General features: G+C 43.3%; 7 protein-coding genes across 7 annotated transcripts; 2 read left to right on the top strand and 5 right to left on the bottom strand.

Annotated features, from left to right (window-relative positions):
* Positions 1–1049: 1049 nt before the first annotated feature.
* On the bottom strand, positions 1050–2324 carry EAF02_008106 (uncharacterized protein; the record flags this gene model as incomplete). The annotated part of the gene is made up of 2 exons (XM_038904154.1): positions 1050–1771; positions 1856–2324. The coding sequence occupies 2 exons, from the start codon at positions 2322–2324 to the stop codon at positions 1050–1052; spliced, it is 1191 nt and encodes a 396-aa protein (XP_038755876.1).
* Positions 2325–2681: 357 nt separating this feature from the next.
* On the top strand, positions 2682–4058 carry EAF02_008105 (uncharacterized protein; the record flags this gene model as incomplete). Its single annotated transcript, XM_038904153.1, has 1 exon — positions 2682–4058. One exon carries the CDS (start codon positions 2682–2684, stop codon positions 4056–4058), a length of 1377 nt encoding a protein of 458 aa, XP_038755875.1.
* Positions 4059–4589: 531 nt separating this feature from the next.
* Positions 4590–4979, bottom strand: EAF02_008104 (uncharacterized protein; the record flags this gene model as incomplete). Its single annotated transcript, XM_038904152.1, has 2 exons — positions 4590–4615; positions 4805–4979. The coding sequence occupies 2 exons, from the start codon at positions 4977–4979 to the stop codon at positions 4590–4592; spliced, it is 201 nt and encodes a 66-aa protein (XP_038755874.1).
* Positions 4980–5818: 839 nt separating this feature from the next.
* Positions 5819–7661, bottom strand: EAF02_008103 (uncharacterized protein; the record flags this gene model as incomplete). Its single annotated transcript, XM_038904151.1, has 6 exons — positions 5819–5842; positions 5894–6486; positions 6540–7191; positions 7253–7350; positions 7447–7487; positions 7618–7661. 6 exons carry the CDS (start codon positions 7659–7661, stop codon positions 5819–5821), a joined length of 1452 nt encoding a protein of 483 aa, XP_038755873.1.
* A 2398-nt stretch (positions 7662–10059) lies between these two features.
* On the bottom strand, positions 10060–12875 carry EAF02_008102 (uncharacterized protein). The gene is made up of 4 exons (XM_038904150.1): positions 12268–12875; positions 11796–12138; positions 11671–11748; positions 10060–11620 (listed from the first exon to the last, which is right to left on the bottom strand). Exons 1-4 carry the CDS (start codon positions 12430–12432, stop codon positions 10161–10163), a joined length of 2046 nt encoding a protein of 681 aa, XP_038755872.1. The 5' UTR covers positions 12433–12875; the 3' UTR covers positions 10060–10160.
* Positions 12876–13974: 1099 nt separating this feature from the next.
* EAF02_008101 (uncharacterized protein) lies at positions 13975–16680 on the top strand (the record flags this gene model as incomplete). The annotated part of the gene is made up of 6 exons (XM_038904149.1): positions 13975–13998; positions 14077–14433; positions 14489–15445; positions 15493–15791; positions 15850–16198; positions 16489–16680. The coding sequence occupies 6 exons, from the start codon at positions 13975–13977 to the stop codon at positions 16678–16680; spliced, it is 2178 nt and encodes a 725-aa protein (XP_038755871.1).
* A 919-nt stretch (positions 16681–17599) lies between these two features.
* EAF02_008100 (uncharacterized protein) lies at positions 17600–18696 on the bottom strand (the record flags this gene model as incomplete). The annotated part of the gene is made up of 2 exons (XM_038904148.1): positions 17600–18284; positions 18650–18696. The coding sequence occupies 2 exons, from the start codon at positions 18694–18696 to the stop codon at positions 17600–17602; spliced, it is 732 nt and encodes a 243-aa protein (XP_038755870.1).
* Between the last annotated feature and the right edge of the window lie 334 nt (positions 18697–19030).

Here is a 19030-nt window from a genome sequence, read left to right as displayed (position 1 = left end):
AGACTGTGACCAGTGGGATATCCTAGTCGAGGTCCATTGCTGTTTACAATACCCTGACAATCAAATCCGGATTCGTTACTTGATGGAGATTCTTTGTCAAGGTGCCTCCGCCCTTGGGCTTGATCTCGAACCTGGTGAAAACCCAAGAGTACAATTTGATTAACTCGATCAAGGCTTTGAGGAGCGCCATATTCACAAAAAAGAGGAAGAAAATAATCGCACTTAAATTCCCTGCCGATTGAAGAAAGGTGAAGGTGGTCCAATACGTGCTCGTAAATAGTCATTTCCGATTGGCGATTACAAGAATCTTGAGAGTGGGAATACACAGTCGGAAATAATCCTGATGTTTGGAGTAAGAATATGGTATGGAGAAACTAAAAGGATAGTTGATCATTGAGATGGGTTGCCATACATGTGTGTATGGGGAAACAACCTTCTATTACCTATACAAGGTAGGAGTCGCTCAACTCTTTTCTTCCCGTAACAATCCAGTGAGGCATCCACCACCTTGAAAGTTGAAAATGCAATGTTCTTCCTTGGAATAACTTGAAGTATTGGAAAACCAGAACTGTGAAAAGAAAATGACCTGGTAAGAGGTTTGTATTCCCACCATCTAAAGTTTCAAAATTACCCACCTAAGACTGGATGAAATCAACACTCGTCAAGGAAATGGTCTTCAAGAATGCGAAGGAACTACGAAGGTACCTTTTCAATCATGCATGAGACGGTGTTGTTCATCTATCACATTGTCATCTTCAGAACACATAGCACAGGAAAGTAATTTGAATGTATTTGTATTCAGATTGGGTATCGCCTGCTAGCCTATTTGCATCCAGCAAATTACAGCCGCAGCTGGGTATGAAACTAATATTTATGCAAGTGTATCGTAGCCATTGACAGATCTTGTTACTCAAGAAATGTGGATATGACATCAAATGTCCCATTAGCAGTCTGATGTATGCAAATCGCTAATACATATCATAACTGAAGCGCGAGGTATGCAAACTATTTAAGATTGGTATATCTGATTCGATGATACCATATCATGCTTACTCTCTGTCGCTCTTTCCTCTCCATCCTCTGGTTGGGGTCTCTCCTTGTTTGGATTGAGCGTTGGACAAACTAGGCTTGACTCTGATCTTTCCACCCCATTTCTCAGACCAATCCAAATTGACGATAGCTCCATCAGCTTCTTGACTATCTTGCAATTCAACGAAGCAGAAATGGCTATTGCCCTCTCTTGGTTCTCTTGGGGAGCACAACTTGCTGACCCACTTAACAGTATACTCGCTGAAAAGCTCTCTAATCTCTGCCTCGGTTGCGGCCTCATCTCCGAAATCTGGTAAACCACCGACATAGATTCTTTGCTTCTCAACAACTTTTCCTGAGGCTCCTCCGGACGCACGACTGACTTTAAGACCCCACTCATTGCCATCGAACATCTTAACTGCATCATTGACTTGAGTATTGTTGGCAAGATCAACGAAACAGTAATAGTGGTTGCCACCTTCCTCAACCTTGGAAGGGTGTGGAGAGATCAACTTGCTAACAACTTCAACATCAAAACCTTCAAAGATTTCTCTGATCTTGCGGTTTGCCGTTTCTTGATCATCAATTCTTGGTAGTCCTCCAACGTAAAGTCTTCGACCATCCTGAGAAGAAGAGTCTACTTGACGTTCTGGACGCTGAGAAGTTTCTCTGTCAGAGCTCTTCCAGCGGTCGTTTGTGTAAAGAGGAGTCTCTGACGAGGTTCCTTGTGGACGAGTGCTACCTGTGTTTTGTTAGTGACAGTTTTAAGGAGTTGCGGTATAAATTTGGTGACAGGTAAAAATTCAATGCTTGGAGATTCACTCACGGTCTGATCTCACACCAGGCTTAACTCTGAGTGTACGGTTTTTGAATTCTTGACCGTCATAACGATTCAAAGCCTCCTCAGCCATATCCTTGGTGGTGAAAGTAACGAAACAGTAACCAGGGTTGCGCTTTGTCATGGAATCGATGGACATATGAACAGTTCGAGATTCACGTGGAACATCTTGGAAAATGGTTTCAATATCCTCTGGGGTGGTATCGTAACTTAAGTTACCAACATAAATGCGACGACCTTCCTCAATAGCCTTGTCCGACTCTGTGAGTTGTGAAGATTTTCTTGGCGAGTCACCTGCCTCGTTTCGAGAAAATCTCCCCTGGCCTTGAGATGGTCGATCACCACCATCCTTACCACCAACTCCACGATTTCTTGAAGAGGACCAAGGAGATACTCTCTCTTCGCCGCTTGGGCTTTGAGGAGTGTCTTGCTTAACGCGCCAGTTGTTGGAGAACATTTTGAAGGTTGAAAATGTGGGGTTTGGGAATCGAAATTGTTGAATTTAAATTCAAAATTAAATTTTTTGGAGTTCGTGGTTAAAGAGAGAAATACTCCACGGTCTATGAATATCAAAAATATCAAAAATAGGAGTTGAAGTTGAGGAAATCTTCTTGAATAAATTTTCAAGATGAACAAAATTTTCCGCTCAAACACTAGAGAAGGGAATTTCATCACGTGACTATATATCTTTTTCGCTTATCGATACCGCCCGGCAGTATTTTATTTTTTTCGATAATCTTTATCGCACACCCCGCCATGACAATTGCATTGCATTACACAGAGAATCAGCATCCTCGAGATTGTAGACTTCAAAATGGCTACAAATACTACCAAACCCATACATAGTCTTATCATTGACGCGGGACCAATTATTAAGAATGACCCTTCAGTCTCAACGCTTCTTGGCCAAGCAGAAAACCTTTATACTATCCCCCTCGTTATCGACGAAATCAAAGATGCCGTTACAAGAGCCAGATTCGAGACCACATTATTACCTTTTCTCAAATTAAGAGCGCCTAGATCAGCTAGCATTAAAGTTATAACTGAATTTGCGCGGAAAACGGGTGATTTGGAAGTACTCAGCAGACAAGATATTCATTTGATGGCTTTAGCATATGAGCTTGAATGTGAACGAAATCATGGAGATTGGAGATTACGAAGTGTACCAGGACAGAAGAGATTAAATGGAGCACCTCCCGCATCATTGAGTGGCGAAAGACCTGCCGATGTCACAGAGGCACCACAAACATCTACAGATGCCGCGGCGCAACCAGCAATCGAAACCAGAGGCGCATGGGGAACATCAATACCTCAAGCAACAGAAGAATCTAAAGTGGAGACACAGCCCATTGAGGAAGCATTAGAGGCTACCCATATATCAACAGCCGATGATGCAAAGAGCGTAGAGAAACCAGCAGAGGACGCAGTCTCAGAAGAATCGACCAAAGACGGAGTCACAGAGGAACAAACCCAAGAACCAACTTCCACAACAGAGCCCGAAACCATTCCAGAAACAATAGAAGAAGTTCCTGCCTCTGAATCCGACGCCGAATCCGACGGCGAAGGCTGGATCACCCCCTCCAACCTAAAGAAGCACCAACAAAAAGACACAAACTCCTCGTTCTCCCCCCAAGAAGAATCCAAAACCATCCAAGTAGCAACCATCACCACCGATTACGCCATGCAAAACGTCATGTTACGCATGAACCTCAACCTCCTCTCCCCCTCTCTCCAACGCATTCGCCAGCTCAAAACCTGGGTTCTAAGATGCCACGCCTGTTTCTCCATCACTCGAGAAATGACCCGACAATTCTGTTCCCGCTGCGGCAAACCTACTCTCCTCCGTACCTCCTGCTCAACAGATAAAGACGGAGTGGTAAAAATTCATCTCAAGAAAAATATGCAGTGGAACAACAGAGGAAATGTTTACAGTGTCCCAAAGCCAGTTGCCGGGACGGCGAATGGAAAGAATATCAAAGGAGGTGGCAAGGGAGGATGGGGTAATGATTTGATATTGGCGGAGGATCAAAAAGAATACGTGAGGGAAATGGCGACGGAGAAGAGGCGCAAGGAAAAGGATCTTATGGATGAAGATTATCTACCTAGTATCTTGACGGGAGATCGTGGAAGAGCTGGTGGAAGACCAAAAGTTGGAGCGGGCAAGAATGTCAATTCAAGGAAACGACATTAAATAGAATAGAATTAGTAAAAGTAATCTCAAAATTGATTCCCCCCCAAAATTGACTCGAGTACTTGCACCAAACACATTTTTTATAGATTTATAACAAGCATGCTTTTGAAATTGTGAAATTCCTCGATTCGGGGCTAGAAAAACAATTTCATCTCTATAGCGAGAGAAGAGGAGCGTGGAATTGCAATTCCTTCGTCCCCTACTACCACTAACAGAAATCGAACTTTCTCTCCCTCTTTCTCTTACACACGAAGAACCGAAAGATAGATACAAGAAGCCCTCGTCCAGAAACGCCAGTATACTCCGCACATTCCCTTTCAACCACCCATTCCATTCCATCCACTAGCTTGAGCATTCTCGCAGCCAATTATTCAATTCAGCCTTGCCTTTCCCTTCCTACACATTTTGTCGATTGGACACAGCGCGCGTTATGCACATATTTGTCATTTTCCCCTTCTTCTCTCGCTTCGCCTGCTACTCATGTCAAGTAGGTAGCCCCCCATCTGTACCTCATGAAGTGGTGAGAGATATTTATTGGCCCAAAACCTTGAGATCCTCTGATTGCGCACGTATTAGCAATTACTCCTTTCATCCAATTCTACCTCCAATTGCATCTCCCATCCCATCCTCCTCCTTCTCTTCCCCTTCCCCCCATAACCCACGAAATCCTCCAATCGCAACCCCAACCCCAACCCCAACCCCAAACACAAAACACAAAACACAATAACTAAAAAAACACCACTCACTCTGCTGCACCAAAAGCAATCCATATCTCTTCTTCAACGTAACTCTATGTCTCGAATACTTATCATCCGGGCTGAATCTGGCTGGATGCGCACTCTTGGTCACCTCGCCTCCAATCACTTTCTTCAAAGTGTACTTGCGCTTTCCAGCCGCGTCGAGGGTGTACATAAGATGCATTTTGATGAGAGTTTCTACGTTTGGTGCGGGTGGTGAGTTTTCGGGGAGTCGAGGTAAAATCTGATGGTCAATTGTTAGCGCATGCGCGATAGAAAATGAATTGCACAGGAGAGATCGATAGAGAAAATGGTCAGGGTGATTGAAGTGATTAGGGAACATACATACGGGATTGAGACTTGGAGTCGTGTGGATTGTCGGTAGTTGCAGGTTGGAGGTCTGAAGCTTCTGTGGATTAAATTTCTTGACGAACTTTTTTTTGGTAAGGATTGATCCGTTGTACGGGTGGGCTTAGCGGGGATTTTCACGTGACATATGAATTCGGCTCTTGCGCGTTCACTCTACTGTCTATCACTTTGACCATAGGACAGGAGGGGGGGCATGTTGTGATCGTGGACTGAAAGGAAGCCCGGTCTAGCCATCAATTTAACAAACATATGTTTAATTCAGAACTTCATGCATTATTCATTTGTGATTTAGACTAGGCTACACTAGGCTACTTCGATCATCAAAAAGTTGCTTCTAGGCACATCTCACACCATTGCCTTGAACAACTTAACCTGAAAACTATTGTAAGAGCTTCAGGTAATTGGAGAAAGAAACAGTCTCCAAAAGATAACTCACCAGCCCCCGCTTATTTCTGCGTCACCCTCTATTGCAACACTTATGGAGTGTAGCAGTCTCGCTACTCAATGATAATATTTTCTTCGTGACATAAAATTAACTATGCCACGAATATGAATAGGTCTCAAGGACAACGCTGGGCTGGTTGCTGTAGCCAGTACACACTTAAAACGCAAATGGAATATGACCTGAAGACAGCTTCCGCGTGTTGCCAATTTCTACAATGCGGAGAAAACGAAAAGCTAAATAGATAGTTAGTAGATGCTTAGGGTAATCGTATATATACTACTTACGTTGTTCGTTGCAGCAATGGCAATGCTGTCTTCGAAAGGATGCCAGCTCATATGTAATATCTTTTTATTGAAGTCGATTTGGTCTGCGTCTGTTTCTTTCTTCATCCTTCCACCTTGACCACCGACACCAGCAGCTGGACTACCTGCCCTAGAGTTGCCCTTTTTACCATTCGCGGCGGTTGGGCTACCAGATGGGTTGATTGGTGTTGGAACACCAACCTTCTTAGCCTTGAAAGCCGATTTATCGGCTTGGAGAACCACCTCCACTTCCTTATCGGGATCTGATGGATAGATCATAAAGTTATTGTTATAACTACCAGTCATGACATTCTTAGCGTCGCCAGAGAACACTACCTCAAATTTGTCAAAGATACTATCATTTTCATAAGTATCACAAAGACGTGGTCGAAGATGCTCATGGATCGGAATAGTCTTGACAGGTTGTCTCTCCATGTTAACATCCCAGATTTTTACAGTGAGATAATCACGTGAAAGGATGTATCGACCATCATGAGAGAATCGGACGTCAGAAATGGATGAAATGATTTCCGAGAAAAACGATCGAGCAGATGGATCTTCCTCCTGTTCAAATTCTAAAGATGGTGTGAGCAAAGTTGAATTCAAAGGACAACGACATGAAACTTACGCTTTGCGTGTTGGTCGCAGAGAGCGCTCTCTCTCATATCTGCAAGCTTGATTGTTCCTTTTGAACTTGCATACATAAACCAGTTACAACTTTGGGGGTGGAACTCTGCAGCCGTGATGACTTCAGTAAGCTCCTCCATGTTGGCGGGCTTGATATCTACGATGTTGAAGCTTTGGTCTTGAATATTCAAGTTCCATAAGTTTATTCGCAAATCATCACTGCTAATGAATGTTTCCCCGTCACTGTTCACTGAAATGCTGTTGATATGGTATGCATGTGCATTTGCATATGTTCGACGTGGTACTGCGGCAACAACAGTGTCGTGATGAGTTAGGCGGGGTAATTTCAGGTCGTGAGCACTGTTGAAGTGTACGTTTGATATGGGTCGAACACCTCCACCACCTCCTGCAGGATTTCCTGGAGTCAAATCGTGGGAAAGGTTGTTCTCTGCAACAACTTTCAGTGACTTCTCAAACACTTTCCATAACTTTATAGTCTTATCGTTCGTTGAGAGTAGGTAATGAGAGGCGTTTTGTCGTTTGCACCATTTGATCTTGTTGATCTTCTCTTCTATCTCTAATGACTTGAGGTAATCGAACTCGGGCTCGTGAGATTGAAATTCTGTGTGGAATTTGTACTCGCATGTTTTTTTCTATGATAGCGTCAGCATTTCGGCGACTTGCACGGTCTAGACCAGAGATTGAAATTCGTACCGTCTCATTCCTTTCAAAAAGAACAACACGTCCACCTTTGTCTCCCGTAGCAAGGTAATTTCCGGTGTGATCGAATTCGACTGTCGATATGATATCCGCTGTAGCCCGTCGTGTTAGCAATTGTAGAAAGAAGTTTGCACTATTCGCAGAAAGCGAAAAGCGCCATCAAGATACGGATCAATAAATTGGCATACCTTCTGTTATATCTTCGACATCGCCTTTATCACCAAAACATCTGATAACAATTTGTTAGCATTGATTTCAAAGCGGTAGTGCAATCAATCCACCAAACACATTGAGAACCCCTCATCCATGAATTCCCGAGTGGCAGATAAACAAGAGTATAATGGCAGGAGTATACTAACTGCGTGAACTTCCAAGTTGGAGAGTTCGGTTCCCCTTCTACCATCTTTTACGAGCTGTGCGGAGGAGATTATATCCTCTTCCTATTGCGGGCTATTTGGAAAAGGCAGTCGATATTGAAAGGATAACTCGATCGCGTCAAAATGTATAAGTTTGACTTTCCGGCCGATCTGTGATGCAAGGAAGGCTGAGGTATCCTGTACGTGCCAGGGTAGGTGATGGTGGTGGAGTTGTAAAAAGGTTGTAAATTGTAATCAAGTATTATCGACGGTGTGTGCGGCAAGACTACCCAAGGTACGAGATAAATCAAGCTATAAAAACACTTGATAGGTGGCAAGATAAAGAAAGCGACAAGATTGAATATTGGAGAATCAATCTTGTTATTGGGGTTTTCAAGAAGACTGTTTGTTGTTCGTGTTGGAGGGGGGGGTGGTGGTCGAAGGGGTGGTGGTATGGTAAGGGTTTTTGGGATTGAAGGTTGTAGGCTGAGTGAGGTTGTACGTTTATTTATCGAAATTCGTGGGGTTGAACCTTCGTTATGAGATTGATTACCTGGTACAGTACGAGAGTACACGGGTACCTATGAGATGATGCACCACAATCTTGAGGTGAGGCCCGCGCTGCTGTTAAATCAAGAGGTAAGAAATTTAAGGTTTTCCTTCCCATCTGATGACAAAATTAAGGCTTTCAAAATCTATTTTCTTTAATACGATCGAGTATCATGCATTTGCCCATAAATTGATAATTTTGAAGGCAATGTGAATTTCCCAAGAGGTTTATTATATTTGTATTCTAATTGTAAGGAAGATAAATAAGAAGCTGTTGATTATCATCTTCATCGAGATCTAGGCACTCTTCTTTGAAGAATATAGAGAATTTTGGAAGTAGAAAAGGTCGTTCCTGAATCCTACCGACACAAGATGTTCATTCATTCATTCAATCGATGATGACCCAAATGCGGGCATGAAAGAACTCGGGTTGTCTCATTAGGTAAGCAAAGAAACATGTGTTGCTGCTTATATAATACTCCCATCATCTCTCAGTACGTGTCTCGCGTGTCTAGTTCGTCTTCTTTATGATACTGATTCAGCTTCGCCCCTCCATACCCCAACTATAAGGAACTATAAGGAAGGTATCAAGCAAAAAGAAAATACGGAATATGCGGGAAAAAATTGGAGTCCAATCAGTCTTGAAACCTATTACTCATGCTTCCAGAAACTAAAACCTAGATTTATTCCAACTATTTTGCAAACATGTGCCAGCCTCTAGGTGCTAGCTACCGAGTTGTAAACTCTGTTATCGGTGACTCCTGATCTATAAGCTCAATGGTGAAGAGATGATTGTAATACGATCATCGATCTTTACATCAATTTATCTCTCATTTCTCCTTTCTCCCTTCGTCTATAAGTCAAAGTAGTAATTTCTAACCCTAAGAACATGATGCTCCCTCACTTCACACGCCCAGCCTACTCATTCTTCGCCATAACAAGTACCCACGAAAGCCCTCTTCATCTTATCTTGTCCAATAGCTTTTAAACATCAACATACCTGAATTTCTCTATCTTCTATGGGGACAAGCCCCCAAACCCCCCATCCTCGCTACGCTCGATCTATCCGATCTATCAAATCATTTCTCCTTTTCTTCTCCGTCCCTTCTAGAGCTCGAGCGAAGCGAAAAAGCCTCCACGGCAGTGGCCCAGCGGAGCGGCATTACGTGAATATCACAAGAGCGTCTGAATATAGTGTCCTAACGCATCTACATTTGCATAGTAACAAAAATCTTGAAATAGTCCTCCCACAAGGACCTTGAAATCAAGTGATCTGAGCGCCTGGAAACACCGCGTGAGCAGTGATTGCATAGATGTAACAAAATGATTTCCTAACCCTTTTCCAATTGTTTGGAACTGGATCATCCTATCCCGATTCCCAAACATACGGGGCCATTTAACAAAGTATAAAAACCATGTGACGAATATGTGAAGGATCGTTTTGCCCGCCTTCTTCTTTTCACTAAGAGAAGAGTGCCGGACATAGACAGTAGTAGAGTAGCCTTGCAAATGTTGGCGTGCGGGAGGATAATTTTGATTTCCGTTTCAAAGTCACAATGAGAAAGCTGTGGATGCGTCAGGGCTACCTATTTTGCTTTATCTCATTTATGGTTTAGAGCATCTAGCCATGTGGTCTGGTTCTAGAGATAGTATCAGGTTTGTCGGATGCTCCTGAAACAATTTGTTTGTAGGGAGCAAACTCGCCCAGGGAGTTCTTTATTGGTCATTGTTTCGTTCACTAGGGACCCCCTGATTACAGATTGCTCGTCTTTTTGATATCTTTAACATCGTGCGCGTCGGTCCATCAAATGACTCGACAATAAAAAGTGACAGTGAATTGTTGATGCGATCTACGTGAAGCCTGGTCAAGTCATGTAACTCGATTGCTTGAATTGACAATGCGATATTAGAATTATGCGGCAGAGAGCCCCCGAAATCATACAATCTCCTCCCCGGTATCAATCTGGCTGATAAGACCTATCTAGACAGCCTACATACTACTTATTTGAACCATTCCCAGCCCCCATCCTCGCCTCGTAATTCTTAATAAACATTTCCTTTTCCTTTTCCGCCTCTGATTCATCTTCCGAGTCTGTACTTTCGTCTTCAGATCCCAGTTCCGCATCGACTAATTCTTCCTCTTCGTTTTCTTCTGCTTCTTCATCGTCATATTCTCTCTCAGCGTCGACTTCTATCTCATCTTCTTCTCCCTCTGCATCCATCATCTTGATGGTATCTTCCGTCGAGATATCTCCCTGTACACGCACAGCAGCAATATCCGGCGTGGCATCTTCATCCTTCTCGGAAGGCCCAGCTGTCTTCTTATTTTTCGGTTTCGCTGCCGCGGTCGAAGTTTTAGGTTTCGATGTTGACGGTCCCTTCATCATTCCATATTGCTTCGCTCTCTTAGCTTTTATTGGTAACTTTCCGCCCTTTCTATATTGTTTCCTCTTTGTCCTTGAATCAAGATGTCTCACTCCCTTTCCGCTTATTCCACTAATAATACCCTTTTCTCTTAATTTTTCGATTTCTTCTTCTGTCAATCGCATATCTGGTACTGGCACATGGACTTTCTTTCCGTCTTTTCCCTCTACGAAATCAGGTATGCTGAGCGCTACATCGAATGCATTTTCGGGAATTACTTTCTTGCTGCGAATGGCAATCAACTTTGTTTTCATGATGGCTCGGATCTTGGCGAGAGTCCCATTATTGTAATAGCCATCATGGTTGTTGTCGTATTGCTTAGCCATTGGTGCATTTTGTATAAGAGGAGCAAGAAGAGGATCTGTAATATCGCAAATTTGCCACACTTTACCGTCGAGAGTTAAAGAAGTACCATTGAACATATGTGAAGGACAGTCTCCCGTGCCGAAAACTTGATGTCTTGTGTATTGACTCCGCATATCTTTCCATTGACCATCAGGAGCACGCTCATCTTCTTCGTATAACTTAAAGAAAATTGTTTGATAAATCCGACAAGATGGATCTTTGCGGGGATCAACTCCATATCTTATGAGTGCATCACGCCAAGGACCGCTTCGGAATTGGTAACCCACATACTGAAGTGCAGGTTTCATCAGATAATATCCTGGCTCGTTGGCGAGACGATTTTGCAACGCACGACGAGTCCAAATTGGACGTTCGTTCATGGCTAGTTGAAGTGCGGCTACGAAGTCTTTGAGAACAGGATCATCTGGAACTTCACGAAATGGCTTTGTGGGGACATCTTCGTCTTCGTCGCAATGTACATACTGCATCTCGAGCTTTGGCATTTTCGAACGGTTCACTATGCTTGTCTCTCCTGTCTCGGCATCCACTTCGGTTGAGATTAAAGGATTTTGTCGATATCCCCAGTTGAATGGTAATGGATGGTGAGTGAATGTGGGTGGAGGAACAATTTCTTCATTTGGTTTCCAGCCTTTGTCAGTACCGAGCTTGAATTCTCGCATCTTGCCCCCTGATGAAAGTTAGCGATATAATGGAAATATGACTTATAAGAGGACTTACAATTGGCAGAGAATGCAGTTTCTTTGAAATGTGACATAAAAGTTGCACTAGATGTAGATTGGTGATAATCAGAAAGTCCTGGATCTTGTTAATGTATTGCAAACATAAGGGAAGAAGGTCACTACCTCTATAGCGATGACTCTGTTCTATGGCTCCTGCAGCCTCGACAGTATATTTGCCAACATTGTCTCGAAGCTTTCTCAGAATACTATTGGGTTTGTCATTCAAAGAGTGGGATTGATTTTCACCGAACGAATTCTTTTCACTGGTATTCTGAGATGTTGAATGCCCATCGTCAGTATAAGGGTCCTGAGATCCACGCTTGCGCTTTCTACCAGTACGTTTTGGTACGGTGATCTTGAGGAGAACATTGTTGGTGATGCTATTGTAAGATAGAATTGGTTCGCATGTGGGATCCTTGATTCGAAGAAAAAGCGGAATACATTCATCTTCAGTGCCCTCAAGAATCTGTTGAAGTTGTTAGTCCATAGTTGATATCAAGATTGTGATTTCATAGCTATCATGAGATGAGATTTACTTGTCAAGTAATAGAAGAATGTTGAAGTTATATAGCGCATGAAAATAGTTTCCACGTACCTTATTCCATTGTGGTTGACGTCCAAAAGTTTTGATACCATTTTCAAGATTCTTAACAATCAATGGATGCTCGACAGCGACAATTTCCCTTGGCGGGATTGTATACACCGGAGCAGATTGGTCTTCTTCTTCGTAGTCAAGATCTCCATCTTCCTCTTCGGTCATTTTCCTCAATCACTTCCATGCCTTCTGCCTCTTCATACTCATCATCATCCTCCCCTCCAACCCCAACGTCCTCCTCAGAATCCATATCTTCGTACTCTTCCATATTTTTGTAAGTAGATGAAAAGTTACCGGGATTGTAAAGCAAAATGGGTCTTTTTTATTTTGGATCCTTGAATTGTCTTTGATTCAATGCCGATATTCGACCATCCTGTTATTACCCTTCTCTTGGACTCGTTAAATGGTTTATGCGAATAACCTCAACGAGCCAGCGACCCAGTACTAGAGAATTCTTTATGTCTTCTATCAAATCCCGTGAATTTGGTAGACGACTTTTCTTCGGACCACCGAGGTTCTAGTACTCAATATGGGGAATGTTTAATTTTGGCTTGGACCAATCAATACCCAGACAGATATCCTATCTTCTCGTTTGGCCGTTGACGACTTTTAGATGATTTTTTCCCTCGTAAAGCTTGGATGATGGCTTTTAACCTTGAGCCGTAATTTCGAGTCTTCACGTCACCGGGGCGCGGACAGCAGCAAAGAAATCTCCGAAATGTGAAAGCCCCAAAGTCAATTAGATTTGATTGAATTGCCTTAGAATTTAGGTTATCATTGACTTGCGCTAATTCCATCTACTGAGGGGACCACTCGCACTTGTTGATACTGCTGCTGTGTTGTTTAAGACTCTTTGAAATGAAGGTCAAATAAATAAAACTCTCCTAATTAACCATTCTACTTGAAGGAGTTTAACAACTCATTCCAAGATCTTAATACCCGACCAATTATTATCCATCTGCCAATTTATTTGCTGTCCATAGAAAAGCGCCCAAACGCGTTGGCCTTCTTCAATAATTTGATAGCTTGTGCTTCGGCGTAGAGGAGTACCATATTCACCGCCGGGATCAGCCTCGACCTACTTCAACAGCCGCTGCCGCTGTACGATCGACCGTGTATGTCAATCGTCATTGTTGGCTCGTTTGTGTGTTTAAACCTATCCTACTCTCCCTATCTTCTCCCAACTCGCACTGACAGATATCGTTCTGGTAGAACTTGTTTACCTACGCTTGCGCAACAAGTCAACAACCGGGGCTAGCCCCTCACGAACCTTTGGGATACAGAACTTCGGCAGATCAAATAGAAACCATTGGCAATTCCCATTATCTTTTATGAAAACCTACCAACATCGCACTATCAATTTACAACCAAGGAATTCAAACTACACCAGTAGGGTGCTATTGGAGGTTTCCATCTGCGTATCAACAAATCGTTGCAGTTGAATATCCATTTTGTATTTGGTGCCATTCAGCGACAAACGGGAGTTAAGCCACTGCTATCGAGTAATTTACCGCAGTCTTTAGAGCCTCATCAAGGATAGGATCGGCACATTCACAACAGCAATCTTAAGTGACGCGACCTTTTTACTTTGAAATTGGAAGTGTTGGTGGATAAGAACAAGAGGTTTCGCAAACCGGCAATATCCAAAGAGTATCAAATAATCGAGATTTTGTGTCTTTTACATCTTCCAGAGAGTAGTTGTCCAAGATGAAAGGTTTCAGACAGAGGGTTGTAAGTCATTTTGATGCTGAATACTCTCCATATAGCAACCGTACCATTTTGAAAGTGATCATCTGCTAACCCATTCAGCATGAGCAGCTTTCGCGCTCAAAAGATCCAAACAAAACAAAATCTAAGAAGGGGGAATCATCAAAAGATGGCACATCTTCACCTTCGCAATCCAATTCACAGGGAGCGGGACAATCGCCTGCAGTAACACCCTCATCTTCGAGCACCACACTTAATGACTTGCGGAATAAACCACTGCCTCCTAATGATGGTACATCCTCAAGTGGTGTAGTTGTGCAACCGCCTTTGAACCCGGCAGCTCTTGGTGCAATGTCTGCTCCGGATCGATTCAACACAGGAGGAGGTTCCCCCAGTCCTGGGACACCAAATCGTCATGGGGCACTTCCTCCTAGTGTCGTTATCAGTCCGAGTGCACCAGTAAGTTATGCCACACACTTGGATCATCTTCTGTATACTAATGTCTTTCTTTCAGCACATCCCTCCTCCAGGTGCCGCAGAAACAATGCCGCATGACCTCGCTCCCCCCAAGGCTGGTGCGAAGTCATCAATGTTCGACCGGTTACAAACGACTCCAAAAGATGTCCCAGAAGGCATCAGAACACCAAAGCGACAACACTCTTCAAGATTTGATATTTCTCCTCTCCGCGAATTGGAAAAGCTGCCAGGTTTCCACGAGGTACCTCCCAATCGCCGCCAAGATCTCTTTATGCAAAAGATTGATCAATGCAATGTCATATTTGATTTCAACGATGCAAGCGCGGATATGAAGTCCAAGGAAATCAAACGACTGGCTCTCCATGAACTTCTTGATTACGTTGCCAACAATAGACAAGTCATCACTGAGGCTATGTATCCAAAGGTTGTCGAGATGTTCAGTAAAAATCTTTTCCGCCCCATACCACCTCCTATGAACCCTCAAGGTGAAGCGTTCGACCCCGAGGAAGATGAACCAGTTCTTGAAGTTGCTTGGCCGCATATTCAAGTTGTATATGAATTCTTCTTGAGATTTATTGAGAGTCAAGACTTTAACACCAATATTGCGAAGGCATTCATAGATCACAGTTTTGTATTACAGTTACTTGAACTCTTTGATTCTGAAGACCCCCGCGAGCGAGATTTCTTAAAGACAACCCTTCACAGAATATATGGAAAATTTCTCAACCTCCGGTCATACATTAGAAGATCTATTAACAACGTATTCTTTCAATTCGTTTATGAGACGGAACGTTTCAATGGTATTGCTGAGCTATTGGAGATTCTTGGGTCTATCATTAACGGTTTTGCTCTGCCATTAAAGGAAGAGCACAAACTGTTTTTGACGAGAGTCTTAATACCATTACATAAAGTCAAGAGTCTGAGCATGTATCATCCTCAACTTGCCTACTGCATTGTTCAATTCCTAGAAAAGGATGCAGCTTTAACAGAAGAGGTATGTCTAGCACCATTATTGAAGATTCGATTTACTCACAATTTTAGGTCGTTTTGGGCTTGCTCCGCTACTGGCCCAAGGTGAACAGCACGAAAGAAGTCATGTTCCTAAACGAAGTGGAGGATATTTTCGAGGTAATGGACCCAGCAGAATTCGCTAAAGTTCAGGAGCCTCTCTTCCATCAACTGGCAAAATCAGTTGCGAGTCCACATTTTCAAGTTGCAGAACGTGCGTTATACTTCTGGAATAACGAATACTTTTGCAATCTGGTCAGCGACAATGTTGAGATAATCTTACCAATTATGTTCGCACCATTATATGAGAATTCCAAAGGTCATTGGAACAGGTGAGAAACTTTCAGAAACTATATGAAAAGCTGTCTCAAGCTAATCCATTTAATCTAGAACGATCCACGGCATGGTTTACAATGCAATGAAGCTATTCATGGAGATCAACCCTCAACTTTTTGATGATTGCTCTCACGACTACACTGAGCATCAGAATAATGCTGAAGCTAGAGAACAAGCCAGAGGAAACAAATGGAAGGCTTTGGAGGAACAAGCAGGAAGGTCGAAGACTAATGGAGCCGCCTTACCTACAGGTCCAGCTTCTCCTTCTAGAACAAAAACAACCCCTTTACGAGCAGATGATGTGGATCCGATGACAGAGGACAATCAGAAGAGGCTAGACTCCTTGAAACTTCAAGATGGAGATCGTCGAGAGCGAAGACCCAATCACGATCGACAAAACTCGGTAGGATCTTCCAGAAGTCAGCGATGATTGTTGTTAGTACCATGCCGCTTTGTTTCTGCTTTCAAGGAGCCTTGCTGAGGGAGTGAGGAGTTGTCATTTGTCCTGATTAGAATTGTTGGCTCACGCGTACCTTGTCTTCATAATCTTCGTCCTCTTCGTCTTTCCGTCCGTTAATCCTCTCGCCTGCAAGCATTTTTGTTCATCCCTATACCTACACATAACTCTTTCTTGTTTAGTCTCGTTTGGTCTCGTCTGCTCAGAGTTCATTCGTTGACGAAATACATTTTCAGAGCAATTCCATGTCGGGTCTCGATTTCGGTTTCGACACGGATGCTAACCGTTCCGTGAGCGGTACCTCTACAACCGCAGTTGTCGGACTTGTTTCGTCATCGACCTCAACGGTACCGAAAAAGGAATTGGATGGTGATCCAGAAACGAGCGATCGTTCTTTTATCGACGACCAGGCTAGTCTTCTCTCTTGAGGTTACGGATGGAAGAAAAATGGTCGGATTATGCAGATTAATTTTATTAGGTTGGGATTGGTGTGGCTGAATTGGTGTGATATCTATGGATGGTTGATATTGGTTGTGGCTATGGGACAGGGAGGAAAAAGGACTTGAAGCAGAAGATGAGTGTTGTGGATGCACAGTAGTAGGATGGGATGCTTTTGATAGGAAAATAAACAGGAATATAAGCATGTATGTATGTCTACATGCGTGCATGGAATGGGCTTGGGATTGCAAAACTTTTAGGAAGGAGTAGTGCATTGGTAGTGCATTTCATCAGTACTAGCATGAAAGTAAATCAATGAGAACGAGTTATAAATAAAAAGTAGATATGTATGGCTGGTTAGTATTCTTTTGAAGTGCTGATTTGGGGTTGTGGGAGTGTGTGATGGGTATTCTGACTTCTGGATCAGTTGTGAATATGGTTACGAATGTGTAGGACACAAAGTGGAAGTACAAACATAAGATCTCAACCTGCCTCGATGTTGGGCACCCTGTGGAATTTATGATTTGTTATTTCATTTAAAGCGCAAGTCTTGATACTGTATTTGTTCTTTTTCTTATCTTTGATCTCCCTCTATATGCATGCGCTCGTTTTGAGCTTCTAAGCTTCTCGAGTTTCTGAAGATTGTTGAGATTTTTGTTTGCCGCTTGCTTTCGAAATTTCAGTTTATTATTCTCCTTTCCTTGCCTTGCCTCGCCGTCCTTTCTGACCTGATCGGTTCTGATCAGCTTTTGAGCTCCCTGTGTATTACACCTCTATCCAACGCCTGAACTCCGATGCTTGTTCTGGTTACAGAAAGAAAGATAGACAGGAAATGAAAAATTAGATGAGATGAATTCAAAGGGCAAAGTACTCCTCTCCTTCCGCCTGCCCGTTGCCTTCCTGCCTCCTTCACAAAATAAGCACAAGCACCAACAACAAAATCAGCACGAAAATTAACACCCCAATGCAACAACTACTCAGTCCATCCTCGTTCTCTTTGACTAATTTATTCATTCTCTTCATTCCTCCTTGAAGTCTCCCACTCACTCGATCGGTTACCGTTTCTACTTCTTGTAACATTCCTGTTTGTTCTTCTAACTCTCTGCCCATGTCATCGGCTTGTTGACGGAGGTTCCCTACGGTATGAAATACACTATCGAGTTGCTCATCTTGTTGCTTTAGCATTTGCATTTGTTGTTGATGTTCGAATTCCGCGGCGTAGTCATCGTCTAGAGGTGAGCCGGTATTGTCATCATTATATGCATTTCCCCCAGCCCCGGAATTGGATGCAGCACCCATAGTTTTTTCAAGCTCTTCCCGCATGTCATCTACCTCACCTCCAATCTCCTCTATCATCCGTACCCGACGAGATACCTCTTCGATCTGTAACCCATATTTGTAGGGGTCGGCTTGAATTGCGGATATGGAATCGCGAAGGTCCTGCAGGTCGTCGGTTAAGAGGGAGAGAGAGGTAGTTAGGTCGGAGCGGGCGGAGAGGAGTTCGGGAGTTGGATGCGGAGATTTGGTTAGAGAGTGGATACGCAGGTAGGAGGTAAAGAGGGGGCGTGTAAGGGATAGTTGGTGGTGTACATCGCTAGAGGGTTGTGTTAGTTGAGGGTGTGAGAGAATTGTAATGAATTATGCCGATTGGGAATATATTGAACAGTAGAGTATGCGCGGTTCTGAAGCATATGCGGGGGATGAAGTATGCGCGTGAGTTCATAAGATAAGTTCACGCGAAATGATTGGGAAGTGAGGAGAGTAGAGGGCTAAATGTGTATGCATTGCATACATATGGTCGCAGAGGAAGATTGCAGGCCCAGGCCTCTTGCGCGAAGAGAGTGGGTGTGATGTATGAGGGGTAAGGCAGACTGCGGAAAAACTAACAATCCCCAGAGGGGGTCCAGAGGGGTAAAGCTGCAGGGTAATGAGACCCAGAAGAAGGCTAGAAAGACTTACGCTTGTACTTGGAGAAAAGGATCATCTTCATTCGTAGCGGACATCATCTTGAACGAGAGTTTTCTCAAAAAGTATTGAGCAGCTCAAAGCCGCAAATGCCGATTGCGTACTCCACGGGCAATGTTGTCTTTATGTAATCGAAATCTAAGACACTGATGTAACGATAGTCGGTTGAGCCGCAACTTGTTTATACGAGGAGCTCTCCACAACAGGGCGAGCTACCAGATTTATCGACACAGAAGTAATATACGGCTCACGAATTGGATCAATCGATAGGCTGCTATGAGACAAAGCGCTTAGTTAAGGTAGAATGGTATACATAAAAAAAGAACAGATAAGATGGATCCTGCAGTGACTGATATTGATATCCGGGATTGGGAC

The sequence above is a fragment of the Botrytis sinoallii genome, assembly GCF_014898435.1.
Source record: "Botrytis sinoallii strain Bc 23 chromosome Unknown BSIN_015, whole genome shotgun sequence".
In the NCBI taxonomy this organism is placed as follows: domain Eukaryota; kingdom Fungi; phylum Ascomycota; class Leotiomycetes; order Helotiales; family Sclerotiniaceae; genus Botrytis; species Botrytis sinoallii.
This window is presented reverse-complemented; position numbering and strand designations above follow the sequence as displayed.

Bases quoted from the DNA above. Each gene is read 5' to 3' on its own strand.
- EAF02_008102 (XM_038904150.1), bottom strand. From the start codon at position 12,432: ATGACCGAAGAGGAAGATGGAGATCTTGACTACGAAGAAGAAGACCAA. The intron at 12,139-12,267 runs GTACGTGGAAAC...CAACTTCAACAG, and splicing joins GTCAACCACAATGGAATAAG to ATTCTTGAGGGCACTGAAGA. The intron at 11,621-11,670 runs GTAAGTCCTCTT...AACTTTCATCAG, and splicing joins AACTGCATTCTCTGCCAATT to GGGGCAAGATGCGAGAATTC.